Source organism: Tripterygium wilfordii, chromosome 11, assembly GCF_013401445.1.
Source record: "Tripterygium wilfordii isolate XIE 37 chromosome 11, ASM1340144v1, whole genome shotgun sequence".
NCBI lineage: Eukaryota > Viridiplantae > Streptophyta > Magnoliopsida > Celastrales > Celastraceae > Tripterygium > Tripterygium wilfordii.
In genome coordinates, this window is record NC_052242.1 from 2,673,890 (window position 1) to 2,696,075 (window position 22,186).

Below are 22,186 nucleotides of genomic sequence, written 5' to 3' on the forward strand. Positions count from 1 at the left end.
GGATGGAATTAGCTTAGAATGTCTCCTTTATTTGATTTAAATTTAATATGATAATCACAAATATTTACTAAAATGATATAACAATCAGAGAGCATGATTGAGTTTAAAAAAAAAAAGGAAGGAAAAATACATATAAAGAAAAGAGATTGTCGTTATAAAAACAAGCCAAGAATACACCAAAAAGAAAGAGAGAGAACTCGTTGATATTCTTCTGGCATAATCCTTTACTCTGATGCCTCATCAAGCAGTCATATCGATCATAAAACATAACGGAAGGAACAGAAGCAAGATATGATTCCACACTTAGTAATGTCGGCAGAATGCTAAATTCTTAGCACTTCCTCCACCGTACAGCTCATTTGTACATATATATGCGGATAAACCAATGCTCCTCTGTAGTGCTCCAAAAGTTTATTATATTTCAAGAACTTGACAGCTAACAAGTTCAGCAGAACCAAAATCCCTTGCTGCAATGACCTTCCAAACAACTGTGTCGGATTCAGGCAGCAAGTCGGGATGTTCCTCCAATGAACCAGGTGAAGAAGAAGAGCTTGATGGTGAAGAACCCAGATCATCACGTAAATCAGCCTGTAATACTTCAATCTGACGACTGGCATCTTTTGCTATGACATGAAGCTTTCCATGAAATGCGGCAAGTAGACTCGGAGATTCTGCATCTGAGAAATCACAGATAGGAACCTTACCTATAACAACTTTCCAAGCATCTTCTCGTTGATCATATACCTTGATCTTACCGCTATCCAGGGAATTAGAAGGATCCAATGCATATAATTCATCATCAACGACAACACTCACTTTTGTACCTGCTCGCCGAGCAGGCCACCCCTCTCCCATGCCAACTGGCATTTCAGTCCATGAATTAGTTTCTGGATCATACATTTCCCCTCCCACATCCACAAAGAAGGGCCATGAGTATAAACTTTGTGGCACACACAACCTTCCTGAGTATGAAATCATCCCAGTGGCAATAGGCTTTAGCATGTCAACCAAAAAGGGAGTAGGTAATGCTTGAGCTTTAGAAAATGGCATGCTTGGAACCTGTGACCATGTATCTGAGCAGGGGTCATAAACTTCAGCAGACCGAAGAGGACTCAGTCCTCCTGGTCCCCTACTGACCCCTCCAACAACATATAGCTTGTTATTCAGAATCCCAGTTTTACAGTAGGCCCTACCAACGGACATGGGATTGGCTTCACTCCATACGTTTGAAATAGGATCAAATCTCCAAACACATTTCATGGCCGAAGATCTAGAGAATCCACCAAGCAAATATATACATCCATTGACAGCACCAATGGCAGAACCACAAAATGGTATTTCATCCATTGCATCTTTTCGCCCAAGCCATCTCCTTAATAGATCAGCAATATTTATACTTGGCCCTATCATGTTCCATAGGCCAGACAAACCCTTGCTAGGTTCTTCTTCACATAAAATGCTAGGCAACGGCGGCAGTCTCTGCCATTTTCTTGATGAAGGATCCAAAGCATGCCAGAAAAGTTTATCATCTTCACTCTTGGTCAATATATATACCCATTCTTCTGTCCTTCCAAGTTCTTTTCTCAATTTTAACAGCTCGGGGGTCATAATAGTTGCCTTCCATTTTTGAGACACCAACCTAAGATTAAAATAGCAAATTCTTGGAATTCTAGCAAGAATCAAAATTGAAATCTCATCAGGAAGACTTGGAATCAACCTTGGGCTCTCTTCAAAAATGTTTGAGGATATTTTTTGCCGCTTACAGCCATCATTTTGTGGGACCTCGCTGTACTCACTTGTCTTACACTTGGGACCAGCCAAGCTCAAAATGGCTCCCATTTAGAAACTATGAATTTGCCAGAGTTTGTATCAAAATGAACTATTCAAATCACTGCACCATAAAAAGCCATCTAAGTTTCAGTATTTCAATTCAAGGTCAAACTTAAACAATTAGAAAATCAACAATACATCTGAGAGCATGATTCAGAACGAAATGAATCTGAGAATCTGAGAGAAAGCATATTAATACATAAAATCTAAATAACTACTAGCCCACTGCTGCCCCATCCAAGCCATGAAACGTGACCGAATATATCGTTTATTCTGTATCCATGCTCAAACTTCACAATATTCAATTTAAAATGAGAAAGAAAAAGAACAAAAAAAAAATTCAGAATCAATCCCCAGTCCTTCCACCATCAAAACTTGTGATCTCAACAACCTTCGGTAAATTAGTATATTAGTAACTAGATTATTCAAAGTTCAAACAGTATAATGCCGAATAGAAGCTACAACACTTGAACAACTAAGGGATAAACCGATATCCTGTCTCAGATGTAAAACCAAAAGCTCTAACAGTCCACAAAGAAGCATATATATCACTACAAATTCCAGTCCATCTGAAACGAAATCAGGCCATCAAAAAATGTCACTGGTCATCAAAGCAGACTAAACAGACTTTCAAGTCCACAAATGCACAACTTATAACCACACATTTCACTGCAACACAAAACTGTACAAATTCAAAAGAAATAAACCCTATCAAATCGAATCAAATCAAATCATGTCTAGGCCGAAACAGAATCCCTAAAACAAATTGACAGAGAATTCAACGATATTCAGCAGAATCAGATGCAAAGACTGAAAAAAAAAATCACATGAACACTGTTTAGATCTTCCATGAGAAGAGGACACCTACCGGTAGGCGCTCAAAAATGATGAGAGAGAGAGGAGTGAGGGACACAAACTGGGATCTCTGCATGAATGGCGTCCCCGATACTGATATTTAATCGTATCCGATTATGTGCGAGTACAAGATATATGAGTCACGTATTCCTTCTTTTTTTCTTTTCTTTTTAAAAAAATATTCTTTTTCTTTCTTTTTTTCCACAATCGACAGCTTGACTAGACAAGTAACAGTAACCAAATTATAGGGTGACAAAAAAAATTAGTTTCAGATCTGATAACAACACATGCTACAAAATATTTCCATGTACGGATCCCTAACTTAGATTGGATTTCGGACATATTTAATTGATCATATCTGAATTGATTTAAATTCGGATAAATAAATCAAACAAGATTTTTGTATTTAGACACAGACGCGATTTTAAACCGGAAAATTTTTTTGTGTTTGGATCCAGATTTTTAACGTATAACTTATGTCAAAACTTGACTAAATCCGAGTCAGACAAATTTGATCATCCGGATTGGATGGAGTTTCACCACCCCTACCGAATTATCCTGAACAAAAAAACAAAATAAAAGATAATATTGATTATTTTACCTTCAAGTCCACGTGTAACCCGAACAGAGGTTGTTTAGTACAGTTTGGTTGTTGTTCGTGTGAAAACGCGGGTTTGATTCAGTTGGGCCAATTAATGTTCATGGACACTTCAGGCCCAAGACGTTTTCTTCCAAAGCTTCAACAAGTCGGTTTTTCTTCTGTTGGGCCCAGTAGCCTTTTTTTTATTTGGCTTTGTCGCATTGCGTGACGCAATAATTAAACATTTTTGTTTTTAAAATGGATGTCTAAGAAATGCAACACAAGTTTTCTACTTTTATATAACAAGTGTTTATAAGGGTAGCTAGTGACGTGGACAAAAATGGTCAACGAGATAGGTAGGAGACTGGTTTTCTTCATTTCACACAAGTTTTATTAATGTTTTCTTGACTTTAGTAAGATGATTTCCTTTTGTGAATTATGTCTCTTGAAAAGCATCAATGCACCTACTAAACTAATTTAACATTATGATAAAGAGAAATGTTATAATTTGAATAAATTATAGAGAAAGTAGAGGGAAAAAAAAAGAAAAGGGGGAGAGAAATTTGTTGACCCAAACCTACTTGAGAGGTATTATTCACATTTCGGTCCAAGGCGCATGTGGTTTTGTCTTTCTAAAATGCATATCAAGAGTTATTATGTTTGATCATATTTATACAAATACGCTCCCTTATGCATACCCGTGTTTATAAAAGTTTACGGGCATGAGTTTTTGTGTCTTGATGTGGGGCCCAAAACACCGAAGTCCCAACTTAGTTGAAAAATTAAACGTTTGTGATACAGGCGTCCATAGATGAGACTATTCCATATTTATAAATTACATTTGTCAAGTCCCATATTGCTTGGGTAACCAAAGTGATGTGGGTTTATAAGAAAATTTTCTCAAGTTCCTACCATTAAAAGATGTTTTTCTTGAGTCTAAATACCATTAAATAAGACCTAGAGTGTAGGAAGAAGATGTGTTTACAACTAGAATCGGTAAACCAGACTGAACAATATTTTGAAGTGAGTAAAGTGGGATTTTCGACAGCATTGTTTGATATTCATCCTATCTTAACAAGAAAAACATGTACATTTGCTAAAAGTTCTTTTATTCAATAATTTTGCACAACCCAGTCAACCACATGGACTACTACTACTACACAACCGTCGTCACAATATTCCTGTTTGCATGTTGAAACATGATTCCATCTGAATATGTCAAGCATTTTCGCAGATCTTGATGATCACACCTTTCAATTCCACTCCACAAAAACGACGACTCATCCGGCATCGAATTAGAAGCAAAGATTTCATTTTCCACCACCTGATCTTCATCAATGTCAGTTTCGTACTCACCACCATCACCTAGATCATAATCAGTTTCATGATAGTAGTACTCTTGCTCCTCGAGAGGTGCCAGATTCAAGATTAAACGCCCGTTCTCTCGGACGGCTTCGAAGTTCTTGCGGCGACGATGATGATTATCAAGAAAAGTCTCGTCTTTGATAATCAGCCTTCCATCGCAATAATATCTGGTTAAAACCCATGGTGTCATGGGAGGAGGGAGCTCTCTTTTCTTCGCACAATGTGATCGATTATGTTTTCTGTGATTTGTCTTGATGTGAGAATTTAATTCATTTTCTTGCGTTAATCCGAACATTTCTTCTTCATTTGAGTTCATGTAATTCACGCCACTCTCTGCTCCAATCACATCATCATACTCTGAGGAAGAACTAGTCATTGTTCGGAGTACAAGCGACGGTGGTGGCGGAGGCGGCGGTGGTGGCGGTGATGATGATAACGTTGAGATCATCTTCATCATGTACGAGTGGATGATGTGGGAATTGGTGTGTTGTGGATTTGGTGGTGGTGATGGGGAGTAAACTAGGGTTTTGAGACCAACACGGTGGAGGCTATTTTGATGGGTTCTTGGTGCTTTTCTTGGGTTTTGCATGGGAGATTTCAACATTGATACCCACAAAACCATTCCACAAACGTAAGAAACCATTGGTTTTACCTTACCTAAAGGGCTTTCTCCACTGAAGAAATCCATATGTGGTCTTCTTCTAGCTTGATGGGTTTTTCCCTCAAACCCTAGCTTGTCAAAGTTGTGGATTTTCTTGAGGCTGAGCACGTGCTAAGCATGTGACTGCACCTGTGCCAGATAATTAACAAGATCAAGAAGATTCATGAGCTGGCAAGGAAAGTTGATAACGTTGCATTTCAGTTTTGCTTGGGTGAAAAAAGACAAGATATGCAATTAATTGAATGCACTGAAATGGGGAGGTTCCTCCTACGTGGATTACACGTGGACTTCAAATTAATACAAGTGGCACGTACTCTTTTTTTTCAAAATTTTTTTTCCTTTTGTCTACTTGACACCATCCACGAGCATCTCGTTTTATAAAGTCATTTAGTGTACCAGAATCAAGAAAATGGTGTAAATTCACATACAGTTGGTGTATTTTTAAAATTTTGAATTATAAATGTCGTATCTTCATTCTCAACTATCCATATATTATCACCAACCGTTCGTGAATTAGCATCATCTTATCGATTATTAATTAAAAAAAGAACAAACGGAATATATGACAATGTGATTGCTATATCTCGGCAATAAGTAGAGAATGTGAACAGTAAATATATTTTTATTTTCATTTTCATTGGATGAAAGAGTAATAATTTTCCTAAAGATAAAAAAACGTGAAGCCAGAACAGTCTGCACTCTGAATGCAATTAGAGATAATATTTTCTCATAATCACTCTATCAAATATCAAAATGAAAAGAACATATATCGTTTGAACAGAATGCGAAGAATCAAATATGGAGAAAAGGAAGAAGAAGAAGATGATGATTGCGATAATACATATCAATTTGAGCAAATAGTGAATCAAAAGGTTGATTCCATATATATGCATCAATGTTTGAAAGAAACTAATGAAAAGGAACCAAATAGCAGAGAAGAGATATCTTACTTTGTTGATTTGCAGATCTCGCTCTCTCCTAGTCCAGATTCTGTGCCTGAAGCAAATGAGAGAACATTAGGTAGCTATGTGTATTTATATATACGTATATATAGGAATTCTCCTATGCGAATTTAAAGTAATAACTTAAATTGTTTGACCAAAATTTTTGAGAGTGTGGATAAGTGAAATGATAAGTGAGGTTTACTGTTTTGAGTCCTACATGTTCCTAATCAACGATGAAAATATATGTCCGTATTTTAAATCTGCATCCCTTATATATATATATACATAGAAATTCTCTTATACGCATCACTTTTTAAGGGTAATGATGAGTGAAATGATAAGTGGGGCCCACTACTTTGGATCCCACTACTTCAAAATAAAAACATAGGTGTGCATTTTAAGTGCACATCCAATAATTCCTATATATATATAGACACATATATATACATATAGTAACGCATGCTATGTGAAGTTTGAACTCAAACCAAACAAATATTTGTCAATATCAAGACATGGAAAACATAACCGATATTTTTGTTGCACACCAAATGGTGGCATATGATTGCAAGGATTTTCAAAAGACCAAAGAGATTTTTTGATTACACGAAAAATGGAGGGAAGGCTCGAAACTCGAAATTTTTATGAAATATCATACATATGAGTATCATTTGAATTACTCGTGTCACCAAAGAAATTGTATGAATCTAGACAACTATACGTATGTAATAATGTATTTGTTTGGTCTTGAAGCTCTCAGCTGGCACCCGTTCTTCATGCCACTCATTACTCTTTTGGACACGTACAGTTTTATTTGTTCTGTACTAATTAATTCCTCCCTCACATTTTTTTTATTGTGATTAATTTTATCTCTAATATTTACTAATTACTTCAATTAGGATTTTCCTTTTGACTTTATTACATTTATTATGCTCAGATATATTTACTAATTAGTTTTGTATCTATCTGCATTTATTGTCGGAAAGTCCAATCCAAATACTACAAATCAATAATGTTCATTTTGGGTCGGAATCTGCACGGCCTCTTTCTTCTAGCTCGTCTCCTATGACACTTAAACCCAGAAAAAAACATTGGTTTTATGAGAGTGAATGGTTCTTCCCTTATCAACCATTTAGTTGGGTTATACTTATTCGATATGAGATTTTTAGTTTTGACACTCTCCTACACTTGTGGGATGAAGTTATGCTAGACTCAATAAATAAATAGATAGAGACCACGTTCAACTGACCAATATTTTACTCTGATACCATGTTAATTAGTTTTGCATCTAGCCACATGCATTGCCAACATATATCCCACCTGTTGGAGTAATGTAGCTTTAAAGCACACGTATCATCTATATTATATTATTTTATTTTATTTTTGTACTATGATGGATTTATTTATGAAAATGTTGCAACATTTGTGTTTTTGATTAAACTAATTACAACACTAGGGTTCAAATTAAATTGGCTTATTCGAAATGCTTTATTGTTTCTACTAAATTTTGAAATTCTATGGATTGTCGTATTGTATTAAATTGAAATGTGTCGTATATGAATATTGTCGATTAGTACAACCGAACAAAATCAAAATACAACAAATTTGAAATTTGTTTGTATTAGACCGAGTTGGGGGAGGGGAAAAAAACGTGCATCTAGCTAGCTATGAGATTTTGAGTACGTGATTCATTGCCAATGAACAAAAAATAAAAAAGGGTAAGATTTTTTTAAAAAAAAAGAATCTAGAAGTTTGTGCAGTTTTTCTCAGTAATCATTTTTGACCAACGAGAGTTGGCTTGGTTGACAATCAATTGGATGGTATATGTGTGCTCAATATTCGATTATAACCGTAAGCATAATTTTATGTGATATGTCAAAAAAAACCGTTAAAAATAAAAAAGAATAAGATTTAAAAAAAAAAAAAAGAATTTAGAAGTTTGTGAAGTCTTTCTCAGTAATCATTTTTTACCAATGAGAGTTGGCTTGGTTGACAATCAATTGGATTAGGCATATGTGTGCTCAATATTCGATTCTAACCGCAAACATAATTTTATGTGATATTTCAAAAAAAAATTCATAAGACATGTACATTTTGGGACCAAAAAATCAGGGAGCTATAGCTGAGTTGATTAATATCTCTAGGCTTAGAGTCCACTTTCGGGGAGGATTTTTGCTAGTCTTACCTATCGTCAACATGGTGCGGACTATTCTGAAGATTCGAGATTTACGCTCACTCATCTGTCTGAAGTACATATTGAGCTTGGTGGTTCTTACTTCCTCGCTGTAAAAAAAAAAAAAAAAAAAAAAAAAGAATCTTGGGGTCGATCAAAATTAATTATTTGAATATGATTCAAAAATTATGGTACAAATTACCATATTCAAAGCCGAAAATTAAAATGAGAGTTGTAGTCAATCAACTGTTAATTTGTGATTTAAATGTTTTAACAAACCCTTTCTTTGTGTGTGGTTCGGTTGATCGAGGAACCTGCAATTCCAATTAATTATACAGATGGTAAGAAGAAGAAGAAGAAGGAGAGTTGAAAATGCAAGCTGTCATCCAAATTAAATTAAATAAGCTCCTTCACTGAAGAGTCCGAGAGAGAGAGAGAGAGGTCCATAAATCAATTCACTGAAGAGTAAGAGTCAAATTTTTTTTTTTTGTAAAGAATCAAGGGCTGGGCTACACCATAGGCATACATGGATACCCAGATATTTATTTGGGTGTTGACAAAAATTATAGTCTGAGATGGGAGTGGCAGAAAGAGCAGAGAGACACCCCCCAATCATTAGTTCTGCAGATATATAGAAGGTATCCATGCAGCAGGTATTGGGATGTAGCTGGACTAACTACTTTTACTATATATAATTGATGATTTTATTTCATTTTATGATTTATCCACAACTTTATCTTCTCATATCATCCCAATCACAAATCAATTTGGGGATGTCACCTTGGAAATTGGTCCCTGGAGACTCAACTGACTCTCTATTCACTACTTTGATACTGCCACTTCCATGACCAATAAAGATGACAGACAGAAGTTTGGTATCTCAGTTTATCTCATATGTTGAGTTGGACGCAAATGATTCAAGTGAATTCGTGAGTTTCATAGGTCTCATATAATACATATAAAATTATGTGTATATAACTCAGCAGTTGTAATAACTAAGATACCAACTACTGTGATCTTCGTCGTAATTGACATTTATTGCGCTCATGTAATAGTAACACTACTCTCCCAATTTGAGATTATCTACGACTTCTACTCTCAAATTTGTACAAGATTGAATATAAACGACACGTACGAATAAGTATGTTTGGTTGGAAATGAATTCACCATACCTGGAATGTCATTTATTTATTTATTTAGATGATTGTCTTTTAATTACAATTATAAATTGTACAATCCCTTCTCTTATTCTCATCTTTCTTTTCTTCATTTTTGCACATTTAAATATATTTATATTCTCATTTTCATTGATAATTATATGAATCATTCTCATTCTAATTAATTTTCCGTTGACAAACAAACACAACCTAATAATCGAGTCAAAGACACCATTGTTTTTTCTTGGGAAGTCAAATTTATAGGTTTTCACAAATATTTAAATTGACTGTCAATGTGCATCCTCTATCCTCTGTCTTTCTTTCTTTTTTAATGATACGAGCTTAAATTTGAATCGTTACGTTTATCCTCCATCCAACTTTAATTGAGAATCAAAATAATGAGATAACTAAGATATGATTTTGTAGATCATTTTCATAATTTTATTTTTCGGGTTTTCTAATTCTTTATTATCCAACTAAAGTATAACCTCGATAAATTAATAATCTTAATTAAATAATATTTTTGGATGGTCCCAACTTAGGACCAATGTGATAAATTAATAATTCACTAAATTTATAAGAAATACATTTTAAAAAAACAGATAGGACCCACTTGATATATAAATTAATAATATCCTTATACATCAAAATTATATATATGTGTGTGTGTGTATGACTCAATTAGGAATTTAGGAGGCCTTTATAAAATTATATATATACATGACTCAAAGATGTTGTCATTATCAATCAAAAATATAAACGATTGTCAAAGATTTGATACCAAAAATATGTAGGATGCTAAGTACCAAAAATATGAGCATAATTCTTTGAGATTCAAATCAATCCAAACCTAAGTATATATATTTAGAGATGTCCTAAAATGACTAGTTTCCAATTTCGACAACCAAAATTAAGTAAATCAAATACTTCCAATTCATAATTACTCGTTTTACACAAATAAAAATCACATACTCCTAAATATCCTTCGCCGCTCTAAGCCCCCCAAAAGGCTTAATCTCAACATTAACATAAAAGCAAAAAAACCCTAATTAATGAACCGGCCTTATTGCTGGTACCTCAAATAGACAAGGCGATATCTTACTCACATTGCTGTAAATCAAACACTTCCCGTTACCACCACCCATTGGTGATGGTGATGGTGATGATTCATTCACCGGAGATGCCAATTTTACGACATCCGCTTCTTTTTGATCTCCATCATTACCGTGACAATGCTCATTCTCATTCTCATTCTTATTATCCGATACTAATTTTACCAAATCGAACCGATTAGTTGCAAAATCATCAATTTCCTCGAAATCTTCAATGTCATTATCTTTACTTTGTTGATTAGCATTAATGCAATGCTCCTTCTTATCTTCGCTCTCATTCTCATTCCCATCAAGGTCGACCACGTCGTCCTCGTACTCGTCAAGAGTGACAAGTTGCAAAGTAAGACGACCATTGGAGCGATGGGCCTTGAAGTATTCATGGTGTTTCACCTTCTCTTCTCTCAAAATCAAACGACCATCATTAGTGTAATACCTCTTCAACACCCAAGGCATGTGAGACGACTGGTTTTCAGTGCGAGCGAGTGATGTTATTGGTGGTGGAAACTCCTTTTTCTTCATCATACACCGTTGATCATGATCTCTCTTTCTCCTTTGATTGTAGCAGCCCCCCTCATGATCATGGTGATTATCTCCTTCAATATTGACATTCAAATCAAGACAACTCTCCATGCCAATGTATTCCCCAATCATGGTAGAAGAGAAAGAAGAAGAATATAACATACCACTAGATGTCAAGATATTTGAAGAATCAGAAGAAGAAAAAGAAGAAGAGAGAGGCTTATTGAGCATTATTGGTATGGACTTGAGAGACACAATTGTGATGTGGGTTTGTGGTGTTGTGTGGATATAAAAAGGGTTGATAGTGGAAGGGAATTAGTTTGATTTTTTAGAGAGAGAAAGACGGGGGGAGAGAGGGAGTGAATGTTTTCGAGAAGAGCAAGTGCATTGAAAGATAGTTGCGGGATACAGCTAATACATGACCTCAAGATGACTTCCTTGCCTGTCACAAAACAAAGTACACAAAATATAAATATATGTGTGTGTGTGTATATATATATATATCTCATTAATTTTGTTGTTCAATTTCCTTCTTTTCTTTAATCAAATTACTTAAAAAGTAAAGAAAATAAAATCAATCAATGTTATTAGCTGCCCAATTAGAGGATCAATCAATCAATCAGTATGAATGTGTATCTATATATATATATACATGCATCCACGTGCCTATATGCTTACACGTGGATTCCTACGTGGTGACTCGTAACTTTTAACTTTCTTTCTACTACATTACAGCTTGGATGGGCTCACATGATAATTACTAACCATTCATTCAGTCAATCTAGGATCCGACGGTGGTACTGACTCCAATGAATACCAGAAGTGTATTTGTGTCAAAGCTTTAAACTTGCCATGTATCCAGCTAGTTATTCAATGACAGTCGGAAGATGATGAGAATTGACAGAAACCAAAACACCCAACATTTTCCCTTTTTCTTATCAACTTTCCATGCTTAAATTAGTCAAAATACAAATCACATCTCTATAGAGAATTGTACATTTTTAAAGATTTAATTTCTCTATAAACTGAAAATTATAATTAATCACATTGTCATTCCTACAAACCCGTAATTATATAAAAATTAAAAAAAAAAAAAGTTTCCATGATTGGGTTTTTGAGAGGATAAAATAATTTATATGCAGCATTTGAAGAAGAAAAAGAAAACCCTTGAATTCATACCGATTGTATCACAAGTAGTTCAATTTGTTAAGCAAACCAATCACAGATTCAATGAAGAGAGACATCGATTAAGATTTGAGAATGATGATCCACCCAGAAAGAAAAATCAACAAAAAAAACCAGGAGCACAATAAATTTAAAGACATTGAATCCCACTGATCAGACCATACAGAGATTCAATTATGTGTATCGAAATCATCGTTAATAATAATGAAGATTCATGTAAACAAACAAAACAAAGGAAATGAAATGAAGGGAAGAGAATAGAATAGATGAACTTACCAGAGAAGGGAATGGAAGAGAAGATGCAGGGAGGTCCTCAAGTGGTCGTGGTCGTGGAAGTTGAAACTGACTTGGATGAAGAAGAAGAAGAAGAAACAAGAGTACAACTCATAATATAACAGCAGAGAGTTAGAGACAGATAGGCACACGGACCCTTTTGTTTTTATCTCTGACAGATCAAATTTGCCTTAAATATGTTTTCACACGCTTTTCATATCTTTTTTTTTCAAAAAACAATCTAATCCATAAATCCCGACGTGGTTTTTGGGATCACGACCTTCATATTTACTCCTACATTTTACTATTTTTATCCAATAATAATGATTATTATTAATTTATTATTCCAAAATCATAACTATTTATGATAAAAAAAGTGCCAGTTGATCCACAAAACAAGCAGCAGTCGACAGACATGAAACTGCACCATATCCATATGTCCTAATATCCATGTCCGTTCATGCAACAATGTTTCCATCGGCCCCACCTTAATCCAAAACTTCAACAGATACGATCCGGTTTGAAGATCTTCAGTGACCAGTTTTGGACTGATGATCCAAATCTGGCCCACGGATTTGCCCATTCCGACCATAACCGGATGCTCTGGCCAAAACGAATCTGTTTATTTTCTTCGTTTTTTTCTTGAGAAAATGAACAGAAGAAAATATTTTAAAAAAAATTGTAACCAAAAATAGACCAGCTGGATAATATTTCAAATACATTCTAAATAACCACAGTAATGTAGTTAATGAACCACAAACTTAGAAATACTCGGTAGTTTAGAGGCAAAAAAAGAGAGAACATAATGGAGTTTTCTGACTGACATCGACGCACAGGAAGTGAACAGAGAGTTATACTAGCTTTGGTCCATCCAAGTCTCTCACTGATCACCAGGCAGAGACTTTATAATATCGGAATCACCTGAGAAACAAATTCACAGACAATCCGTGAAAAGTTGTAAATTTTAAGTTAAAAATGAAGGGTCCATCCATATAAAAATTCATTGTACCTGGATCAATGATGCTTAGGCATGACACACGGAAGTACTTGCCACATGCTGTTCCCATATCAACATTGTCTGCAATAGGTCATCATCATAAGTTATGCCAAGCACAAAGAGATTTAGAGGGATAGTCATACAAGCTAAGAGCCTAAGACCGCTCCACATTTATTTCCACGAAACCAAATAACACATAAAAGTAAATAGGAATCGTTCATATCTATCCTGCAAAACATGAGCTTCCCCCTTAGAATCCACTCGTTTTCATCTCTTCCATATTGAAGGAAATTGAAGTTTTTACTCTTGTTAATGCAAGTGATAAACAAAACTTCCCAAAACATCAAAGTGAAATCTTTACGACTACAATTTGATCCTCATTGTTAAATTTATCTTGGGCTAATCAAAGTATAACCATTCCTGAGAATGTTGCAACAGTCACAACTGAAGAGAACTCCATTAAAGTGTTTTAGACAGGGAAGCCCTGCAAACAAGATACGTGTTCGCCTAATCTTACAAACTCTTTGTTCATTAGGGAAAAAAGGACAAATCCACATTACTGAATTGAACAAAATTCTTTCATTGGATCTCCAATCGCAGAATCACAGGAAAAACTCACCTATTATCAGCTACTTTTCTTCCTTAACAGTTATCAATTTTAACCCATCAATAGAACAACAAATTACACAAGATTAACCCAAATAAACAGTGAATATTCAAGCTAGAACCTTCAGTCCAAAACTAAGTACCTGTCCACATGCTTTCATGCATGCACCAAGTACTTGTTAAATTGGTAGGGCACCATAGCAACCATGTATCGTTTAAATCCATTGAAAGGCGTATGAATGTATTTTTGTATGTGGGTACAAGAGAGTTAAAAAGGGACCACAAGCAAACTCTATTGCTGTATTGCAGCAATCAGCATAGATGAGATTAGAATTTCAAGACAGATTCAAGTTATGTTCTACCATCTGCTTAACAATAGTTAAAAGTGTTGTGTCAAGGTTGCTTCACGCAAATCAATTGTACCCTACCAAAAAATTAAAACCCCTCAATGATTCTGTGAATTTTTAACACATTCAACAACTGGTGATGTGGCAGCTTCCACCCAGCAACCAGAGCAAACACAAGCACATCAGTCTCATTGAGTTTATTTTACCTTTTTTTCTTTCTCAAACAGAAAAAGACACCATTAAACCCTTAAGAAAGAACAGAAAAGCTATCACCCAATCAAAAAGCTACAATAAAGTGCAAGGAAAATGGTGAACATTTATTTCATTAGTGAAAGAAAGTACAGTTAAGGAGATGTCATTACTCGTTCCCTTAGTCATTTCTTGCATCATTTGCACATAACTTCCTAAGCAGCTTTTTATGGAGAAAAATCCTTGTTAGGGCCAATATAAGACAAATGGTTCCAATGGTTTCCCGTCACTAAAGCCTATTGAAGAGTCACAATGGAAAAATAATACCAATTTCACCTTACATTCACAGCACACCAATTGCCACAACATTCAGATATCCACTATTTCCACATAATCAATGTGCAAACACTTGTTCAAGGAATTTATAAGCCAGCACACATCACAACAATCAATTTGTAAATGGTTTAAATTTCCACAGTTCAAATTTTTGACAGACCTACTACAATGGAACCTCAGAGAAATATCAAAAAATGAATACTAGCTATCAACTACTAATCCAATGTCTTTAAGTGACAATATTGTCCCCTATGACAAGCGCTTCTAGAACTTCTAATGTGAAAAGAGTCATTAGAAACTTTTGTGCACCTAATAGAGAAAGAATTACACGACCTAGGCCAAACCCTACTCAGATACCACAAAAATTTACGAGGGCACAAAGTGATTAAACATCTAAGCAACTTATCATCAACTAAGCACATAAGTATTATACATACACAACTGATCCACCATCCAACCATAGTAAAAACTCACTTTTGAGAAAATAAGAGGTACTATAAGGTTATATAGCACTTACTTCCATTGTAGTGGTGAACCCCAACTTTGGCAAGCATGGCATAGTACTCAATCTCGGATTTGCGCAGTGGTGGGCAGTTGTTAGATATAAGTACTAGCTTCGCTGCATCCCCCAATAGAACCCATTATAACAAAAACAGATGGAAGGCTAATGAAACAAATATAGAAGTAATAGTTTAGTACTAACTGATTGACCAAAGGAGGTTAGTTAGGGTTTCACTTCTCTAAAAACAATCAAAATGACGTAGAATAACAGATAAAGATCTAACCTTTAGAACCGCGTAGGGTGCGCAGGACTGTCTTGTAACCAAGAGTGTACTTTCCACTCTTCATTACCAGAGCCAGCCTATTGTTTATGCTCTCATGTGTCTTTTTCTGAAATTTTATTGCCAAATCCAATAAATCAAAACCCAGACCCAAATCGACGCAGAAGTATATAAAAATACAAAGAAAAACACGAAGGGTAGAAGGAGAAGATTAGAAGTATACCGTCTTCTTGCCCGCTACCATTGTTGCTGCTCTCGCTAGGTCTTTCTGCGATTCTCTGAAGAGGAAGACGAGCGGCGGATACTGAACGCGAACTCGCGAAGGTTGTATCTAGGGGTTTTAGTCATTTATAGCTGTGTCACGTGTCACTCACATGCTTGTGATTCTTTTTGGGCTTCTGATGAGTCTTCTCACTCCACCATTTTGGGCCTCATATATGGGCCCTGAAAAGATAGAGGCCAAGGCCCACTTTTTGTTTCCAATTTTTTTCCCGAGAGCACCATGGCTGTACTATATTTCCTCCTGAAAGCTACAAACCATAACACATAGGCATAGCAGTCCCATTATTGGAGCTGGTGCGCCTTACTCACTCTCTGCTCAGTATAGCAGAAATCCCCCTCATTCCGCAACTCTAACGAAAGCTTCTTCACTGATTCACATTCCATTTTCGGCTCATTCCCTCTCTCTGTGTAGTCATGGGGAGTCGTGTAGTGGCGCTTTTGTTTCTACTGGGTTGCTTTTTCTCTGAAGGGTCGGAAGGGCTCACATTCTCGTCAAGGCTCATACACAGATTCTCTGACGAGGCTAAGGGGTTTTGGGTGTCGAGGAATGTGGCTTTGGCGGGTGATTTGTGGCCTAAAGTGGGGAGCTTGGAGTACATAGAGATGCTTATTCGTAATGATTTGAAGCGCCATAGAAGGAAGCTCGGCTCCCAGACTCAGCTGCTGTTTCCCTCGGAAGGAAGCCGGACTTTCTCCTACGGGAATGAGTTTGATTGGTAAGCAAAATTAAGATCTCTGTTTGGTTTCCGTGTAAAAAGTTGTAAGGAAAGTGAAGAAAAGCTAATGACTTTCTTTATTATTTATTGCGGTCATGATTCTAAATCACAGTTCTTATTCGTTGCAAAAAATTGTGAGATCGTTGATTTGGGTCTCTTGATTGCTAAGAATGGGGATGGTAAGCGTCATGTTGGTCTTCAAGCTAAAAGAGCTTGAATCACCATGATCTTGAAGCTCCCTATCAGTGTCAATAAAATTGAAAAACAGAACAGGGTTTGGTGGGTGATGTCATAGTTAATCGGTAACACTGTTACTGATTTTCCATTTTTTTCAGGTTACATTTCACATGGATCGATATTGGGACACCGAAAGTATCTTTCCTTGTTGCATTGGATACCGGGAGCGATATGCTTTGGGTCCCCTGTGATTGCATACAATGCGCTCCTTTGTCTGCTAGTTATTATAATGCTTTGGTATGCAAGACTTTGATATATTGATGTGTTATTTAACCTTTTTCTGTTCCCTGTGTCTCTATTTAACATTATGTTAGTTTTTCGGACTTTCCAGCTGTATTAATTCTGCTTCTTATGCAAAATGTGTTTTTTTTTATGGGGTGGGGACTCTGATTCATGTAGCTTATAATTGAAGGAAATGCCAATCGTACCTTGATTGGCACTTATATTGTTTGGCTTAGCCAATTAGCTTCGAATTGGAATCATGTACAAAAAATATGTACCTTTTTCCTCTCAAATATTGCTGCCACTTCTGTTGTTGGTTCAACATTGCTGCTGTCTTACAAAATCTGCTGAAAATACTTTACTCAAATTTTTCTCATGATTGATTTACCCAAAGCCACTTTTCTTCAAAAGGGCAACTATATATATAATGGTTTCTTTATATGAACCTTTCTGTATATTATTTTGACTTGTGGAGTGTTTAGCTAGGAGTTAGTAAGAGGTGTAGCATTAGTTCCAATTATGGATTGACAGAGGCTCCTTCACACTTGGGGCATCTATTATGCAGGATAGAGACTTGAATGAGTATAAACCTTCTTTATCAACTACCAGCAGGCGCCTAAATTGTAGCCATGAGCTATGCACCTCGAGGCCAAACTGCAAAAGTCTGAATGAGACCTGCCCTTACTCAGAAAGTTACTACTCGGAGAATACTTCGAGTTCTGGATTTCTAGTTGAAGACAAAATGATTTTGGCATCACCTAGCATGCATGGAACCGAAAATGTGGTACAAGCCTCCGTTGTTATGGGGTGTGCAAAATTATTTTTTAGTCTCGCCATTTCGTATCAGTTATTATTTTTATATCTAAGATATACACGGTCTACAACCAAGAGCTCATATTGCTTATTCTTAATACTTTGACATCTTAAGAAAATTCTGATATATCTTGCTTTTGCTATTTGTCAGCTGTGGTAGGAAGCAAAGTGGAAGCTATTTGGATGGAGCGGCTCCTGATGGTCTCATGGGTTTGGGGCCAGGGAGCCTTTCAGTTCCAAGTTTGTTATCAAAAGCTGGATTAACTAAAAATTCTTTTTCAATATGTTTTGATGAAAATAGTTCTGGAAGCATCCTTTTCGGCGACCAAGGATTTGGGCCCCAACAGTCTACTCCATTTTTGCCTGTGGGAGAAAGAGGAACATAGTAAGGGAGTTATCTATACTCATTAACTCTGCTGTGTCAGCAGAACATGGCATTATCTTGTCCTATATATGTATGATACTCTTGGTGTGATTTTTGTGATGGCTTTTCAATTGTTTCAGTGTTACCTATTCTATAGGAGTCGAGTCATGTTGCATTGGTAGTTCATGTCTTAAGCTATCTGGATTCCAGGCACTCGTAGATAGTGGTGCATCATTCACATTTCTTCCTACTGATGTTTATAATAAAGTTGTATTGGAGGTAATTCCTTTGTCAAAATTTCAATTTGTTACTTTTTTTACTTTGACGTCCTAAAATACATGTTTATCTTTTGCACACAGTTTGACGAACAAGTAAATGCCGAAAAGATTGGTCCCATGGCTGGCTGGAAGTATTGTTACACTGCCAGGTTCGATGATGGATGGAAGAGCTTTGCTAGATCGTACTTAATTTCTCATAACTAATTGTCCGTTATTTCATTCAAAAAAAATTGTCCGCTGTTTGTGTTATTTGACAGGTCGATGGAGTTGCATGAAATTCCTACCATGAAACTTACGTTTGCTATGAACAAAAGTCTTGTAATTCATAATCCTATCTATTCTGTTCCTGCAAATTCAGTAAGTGGCGCCCTTCTTTTCTCACGAACATAAGCCTGTTGAAGTTTCCATATCCAATAAGTATTGGTAACAAAAAATGGTGCAGAGGACATCATTATGAATATGAGATTTTCAACTTGGGTCAACACATTAGAATGGATTCCTCAGGAGTCAGGACATAGTGTTTTCAATAAATCTTTTCTTTAGGTTTTAGGTTTTAGGTTTTAACTTCTTTAAATCTTTTCATTAAATATTGTTAAAGCTCGAAGGGTGTGTTTGATGACTTCTGCTTTAAAGCTGTTTTATGCATAAGGCCGTGAAAATAGTTTCTTTATGGTTCCTATGGTATTTGATGCTATATGATAATCCTTATTCTGTGGTTGTGGAAGATTTGTCAGTTATCTGTATCTCATGCGCAGGGTATTGCATTCTGCTTAGCTTTACAACCATTTGATGGTGATTATGGAGTCATTGGACGTGAGAACATCTTTTATTCTTTTAATATGGGCCTACATTTTCATAACTTTATATTCCCATACTCTCATCCTCACTCTATCTCTAAATGTATTGCAGAAAATTTTATGACGGGTTATCGCATGGTTTTTGATAGAGAGAATTTGAAGTTGGGATGGTCTACTTCTAACTGTAAGTATAAGTCTTTTCTTCTCTCGATCATATTATAATTCTGTACCATATGTACGTGCAGATTGTAATTTTACTGAATCATTTGAAGTGTTGATTTAATATAATCATCTTGTGGTCAAACATACTTGTGAAGAGTAATTATAGATTTGAAAACAGATTCATTTGTAACGGATAGCTTCACTAAACGAAATATCCTTCTTTTTCTGCACTCACCCCATGTGTGCTCGTGGCATGCATTTTAACGATGATTACTTGTCTTTGTTGAACTTTATGTATTTGATTTGGCATTGAATCGTATGTAAAATTCTTGCGTCCTCAATGAACAGTAGCATACTTAATTTTCTGTTTTATCTTAACTTTTAGTCTACAGCTGTGGTTTGCCCCTTCTGAGTTGAGCAGTGCACTTATTCCCCTTTTTGGTAATTGATGGGCAATCCTTCTCAACTCCGATTCTTTTGAAAATTGTATCACCTGTATGCTGCATGCACAAGAGGTCTTGGTTACTACTGCATGAAGTTGTCTTGCCTATATATGGAGATTGGGCTGGTTTTTATCTATCTCATGCCCTACCTCTGTCTTATGTGGGTGAGAATTTATTGACACAGTTTCTTTTCTGTTATGGAGGAACTGGAATGTTTCCATTTCTGGTATTTATAATCAGTTAGTCCTGATGGCTGCCATTTTTTAAATGATCCCATTCAACATGTACAATTTGTATGAAAAAAGTCCGCATTGTCTATCTGGAACAATCCCTTCGCATGGGCTACAGTGCGTATCCCCCTATGTTTCTCAACCCATTGAAATCATCTTTGTTCTTTTTCCCCCTCTGCCATGCTTATCAAGCTTTGCAGTTTTTATAAATAACACTGGTTTTCCTAGCGATGTTCGATTGAGCTTATCTTTGGTCATGTTGTGTCTACAGGTAAAGAGAGAGGAGAAAGTGTGGAAGTGCACCTTGCTCCCCCACCAAATGCTAAATCCCCAAAACCATTACCAACCAATGAGCAACAACACTTTCCTAACACACCTCCAGTATCCCCTGCTGTTGCTGGGAGGACTTCCTCCAAATCCTCTGCAGTCTCATCACCACAAAATTCCTTTATGCATTCAGTAATGAGTTCTTTGCTACATGTACTGCTTATATGTCTGTTTGTTTCAACTATCTAATTAGTCTTCTCTGGCTTTCTCATATGCTGTTGTACTAATTGCTGTTGGTAGGAAGAATCATCTGTGTCTGTGTTATAGTATCTGTTTTGGCTTCATGATTTCTTTTTTTATCTTCTAAATTTTTTTTGTATATGCTGTCTGATATTTGTAGAAAGAATCTGCAGAAACAGCAATTTGTATGTTATTATTCAAAGCCTGATGGCACTGAAGTACATTCAACTAGTGCAGTCCATGATATTGAACTTTTCAAGGGATACATGGTGGTGCAAATGGGTCATGGATTTAGGAGAAAATCTCTCTAAACATTCCCATAAAAATTCTTGTGGACATAGTCCACCATTGCAGTCTATGACATAGTTGAACATCTGTTTAATTAAAGAAAATGTATCATTTTTTTTTAATACGGGAGAATAGGATGGGGAGGCTAGAACTTGATTATACACATGAGTGTTATGTGAACTACTTGTGGTTCTCGAAAATGCATCATTCATTGTTCAATTCTAAGCGGTTGGATAATCAAAGGTGGTGGGTGATGTTGATGCATGGCATTGTAAGATAGAAATATGGACAGATGTATGGCAATAGTGTGTGGTACGTATAAGACTGGAACCAGAAAGATGGATTAATATTTGGACAAACTACTCTGTCGAGTGTAACACTGAAAGCTACCTCGGAATATAACGTCCAACTGCTTCCCTGAATTATGGTTAAACCACATAAGACAGTTAGCACACAGTAATGTGTGGATAACATAAACTTAAAGTAGCTAGGTGATCTTAATTTCCTTTTTATGTATAAGTGGTCCAATAAATTCAAGACACCTGGTCTAAATGGATAAAGATCCGTAAAATCAGACATTAAATCTCGTCAATTCCTTAATGTCAACATCTGTTTAATTAATACCCCATCATCTTCATCAAATAGTATAGTGGCCCATCAAGAATTAGTCTGATTGCTTATAAGGAAAAAGATAAATAGTCTGTTTTCTTAATATATGGTAGTCGATTACTTGAACCCTCTTTTTGAGTTAATTTTGCTTCTCAAATTATATAAGCAAGTAAAAGAAGTTTTTTTTTTTTTTTTGCATAATTGGATGTGCCATATAATTAACTAAGATTATTATTCAACAAATTCTTACCTAATTTTGATTAATCAAAGTCTTAAATTGGATCAAGATAACGAAAATGATAAAGATCCCAAGCTCCTAGCACTTTGGTA

At 35.8% G+C, this 22,186-nt stretch overlaps 4 protein-coding genes across 5 annotated transcripts; 1 reads left to right on the plus strand and 3 right to left on the minus strand.

The window, feature by feature from the left end:
* Window positions 1-8: 8 nt before the first annotated feature.
* LOC120009334 (F-box/kelch-repeat protein At1g22040) lies at window positions 9-2,836 on the minus strand. Of its 2 annotated transcripts, XM_038859889.1 has the most exons (3): window positions 2,699-2,836; window positions 1,718-1,891; window positions 9-1,639 (listed from the first exon to the last, which is right to left on the minus strand). In XM_038859889.1, exons 2-3 carry the CDS (start codon window positions 1,837-1,839, stop codon window positions 415-417), a joined length of 1,347 nt encoding a protein of 448 aa, XP_038715817.1. In that variant the 5' UTR covers window positions 1,840-1,891; window positions 2,699-2,836; the 3' UTR covers window positions 9-414. The 2 variants fall into 2 exon arrangements, with proteins under 2 accessions (XP_038715817.1, XP_038715816.1); XM_038859888.1 differs by having other exon boundaries at window positions 9-1,891.
* Window positions 2,837-10,406: 7,570 nt separating this feature from the next.
* Window positions 10,407-13,164, minus strand: LOC120009502. Its single transcript, XM_038860122.1, has 2 exons — window positions 12,655-13,164; window positions 10,407-11,635 (listed from the first exon to the last, which is right to left on the minus strand). The coding sequence occupies exon 2, from the start codon at window positions 11,422-11,424 to the stop codon at window positions 10,612-10,614; it is 813 nt and encodes a 270-aa protein (XP_038716050.1). The 5' UTR covers window positions 11,425-11,635; window positions 12,655-13,164; the 3' UTR covers window positions 10,407-10,611.
* Window positions 13,165-13,318: 154 nt separating this feature from the next.
* Window positions 13,319-16,287, minus strand: LOC120009504 (60S ribosomal protein L30-like). The gene is made up of 5 exons (XM_038860123.1): window positions 16,132-16,287; window positions 15,912-16,017; window positions 15,644-15,745; window positions 13,661-13,729; window positions 13,319-13,572 (listed from the first exon to the last, which is right to left on the minus strand). Exons 1-5 carry the CDS (start codon window positions 16,150-16,152, stop codon window positions 13,532-13,534), a joined length of 339 nt encoding a protein of 112 aa, XP_038716051.1. The 5' UTR covers window positions 16,153-16,287; the 3' UTR covers window positions 13,319-13,531.
* Window positions 16,288-16,424: 137 nt separating this feature from the next.
* Window positions 16,425-21,048, plus strand: LOC120009501 (aspartic proteinase-like protein 1). Its single transcript, XM_038860121.1, has 10 exons — window positions 16,425-16,906; window positions 17,242-17,380; window positions 17,931-18,172; window positions 18,330-18,563; window positions 18,683-18,821; window positions 18,902-18,969; window positions 19,078-19,177; window positions 19,576-19,633; window positions 19,730-19,801; window positions 20,724-21,048. Exons 1-10 carry the CDS (start codon window positions 16,605-16,607, stop codon window positions 20,966-20,968), a joined length of 1,599 nt encoding a protein of 532 aa, XP_038716049.1. The 5' UTR covers window positions 16,425-16,604; the 3' UTR covers window positions 20,969-21,048.
* Window positions 21,049-22,186: the final 1,138 nt, after the last annotated feature.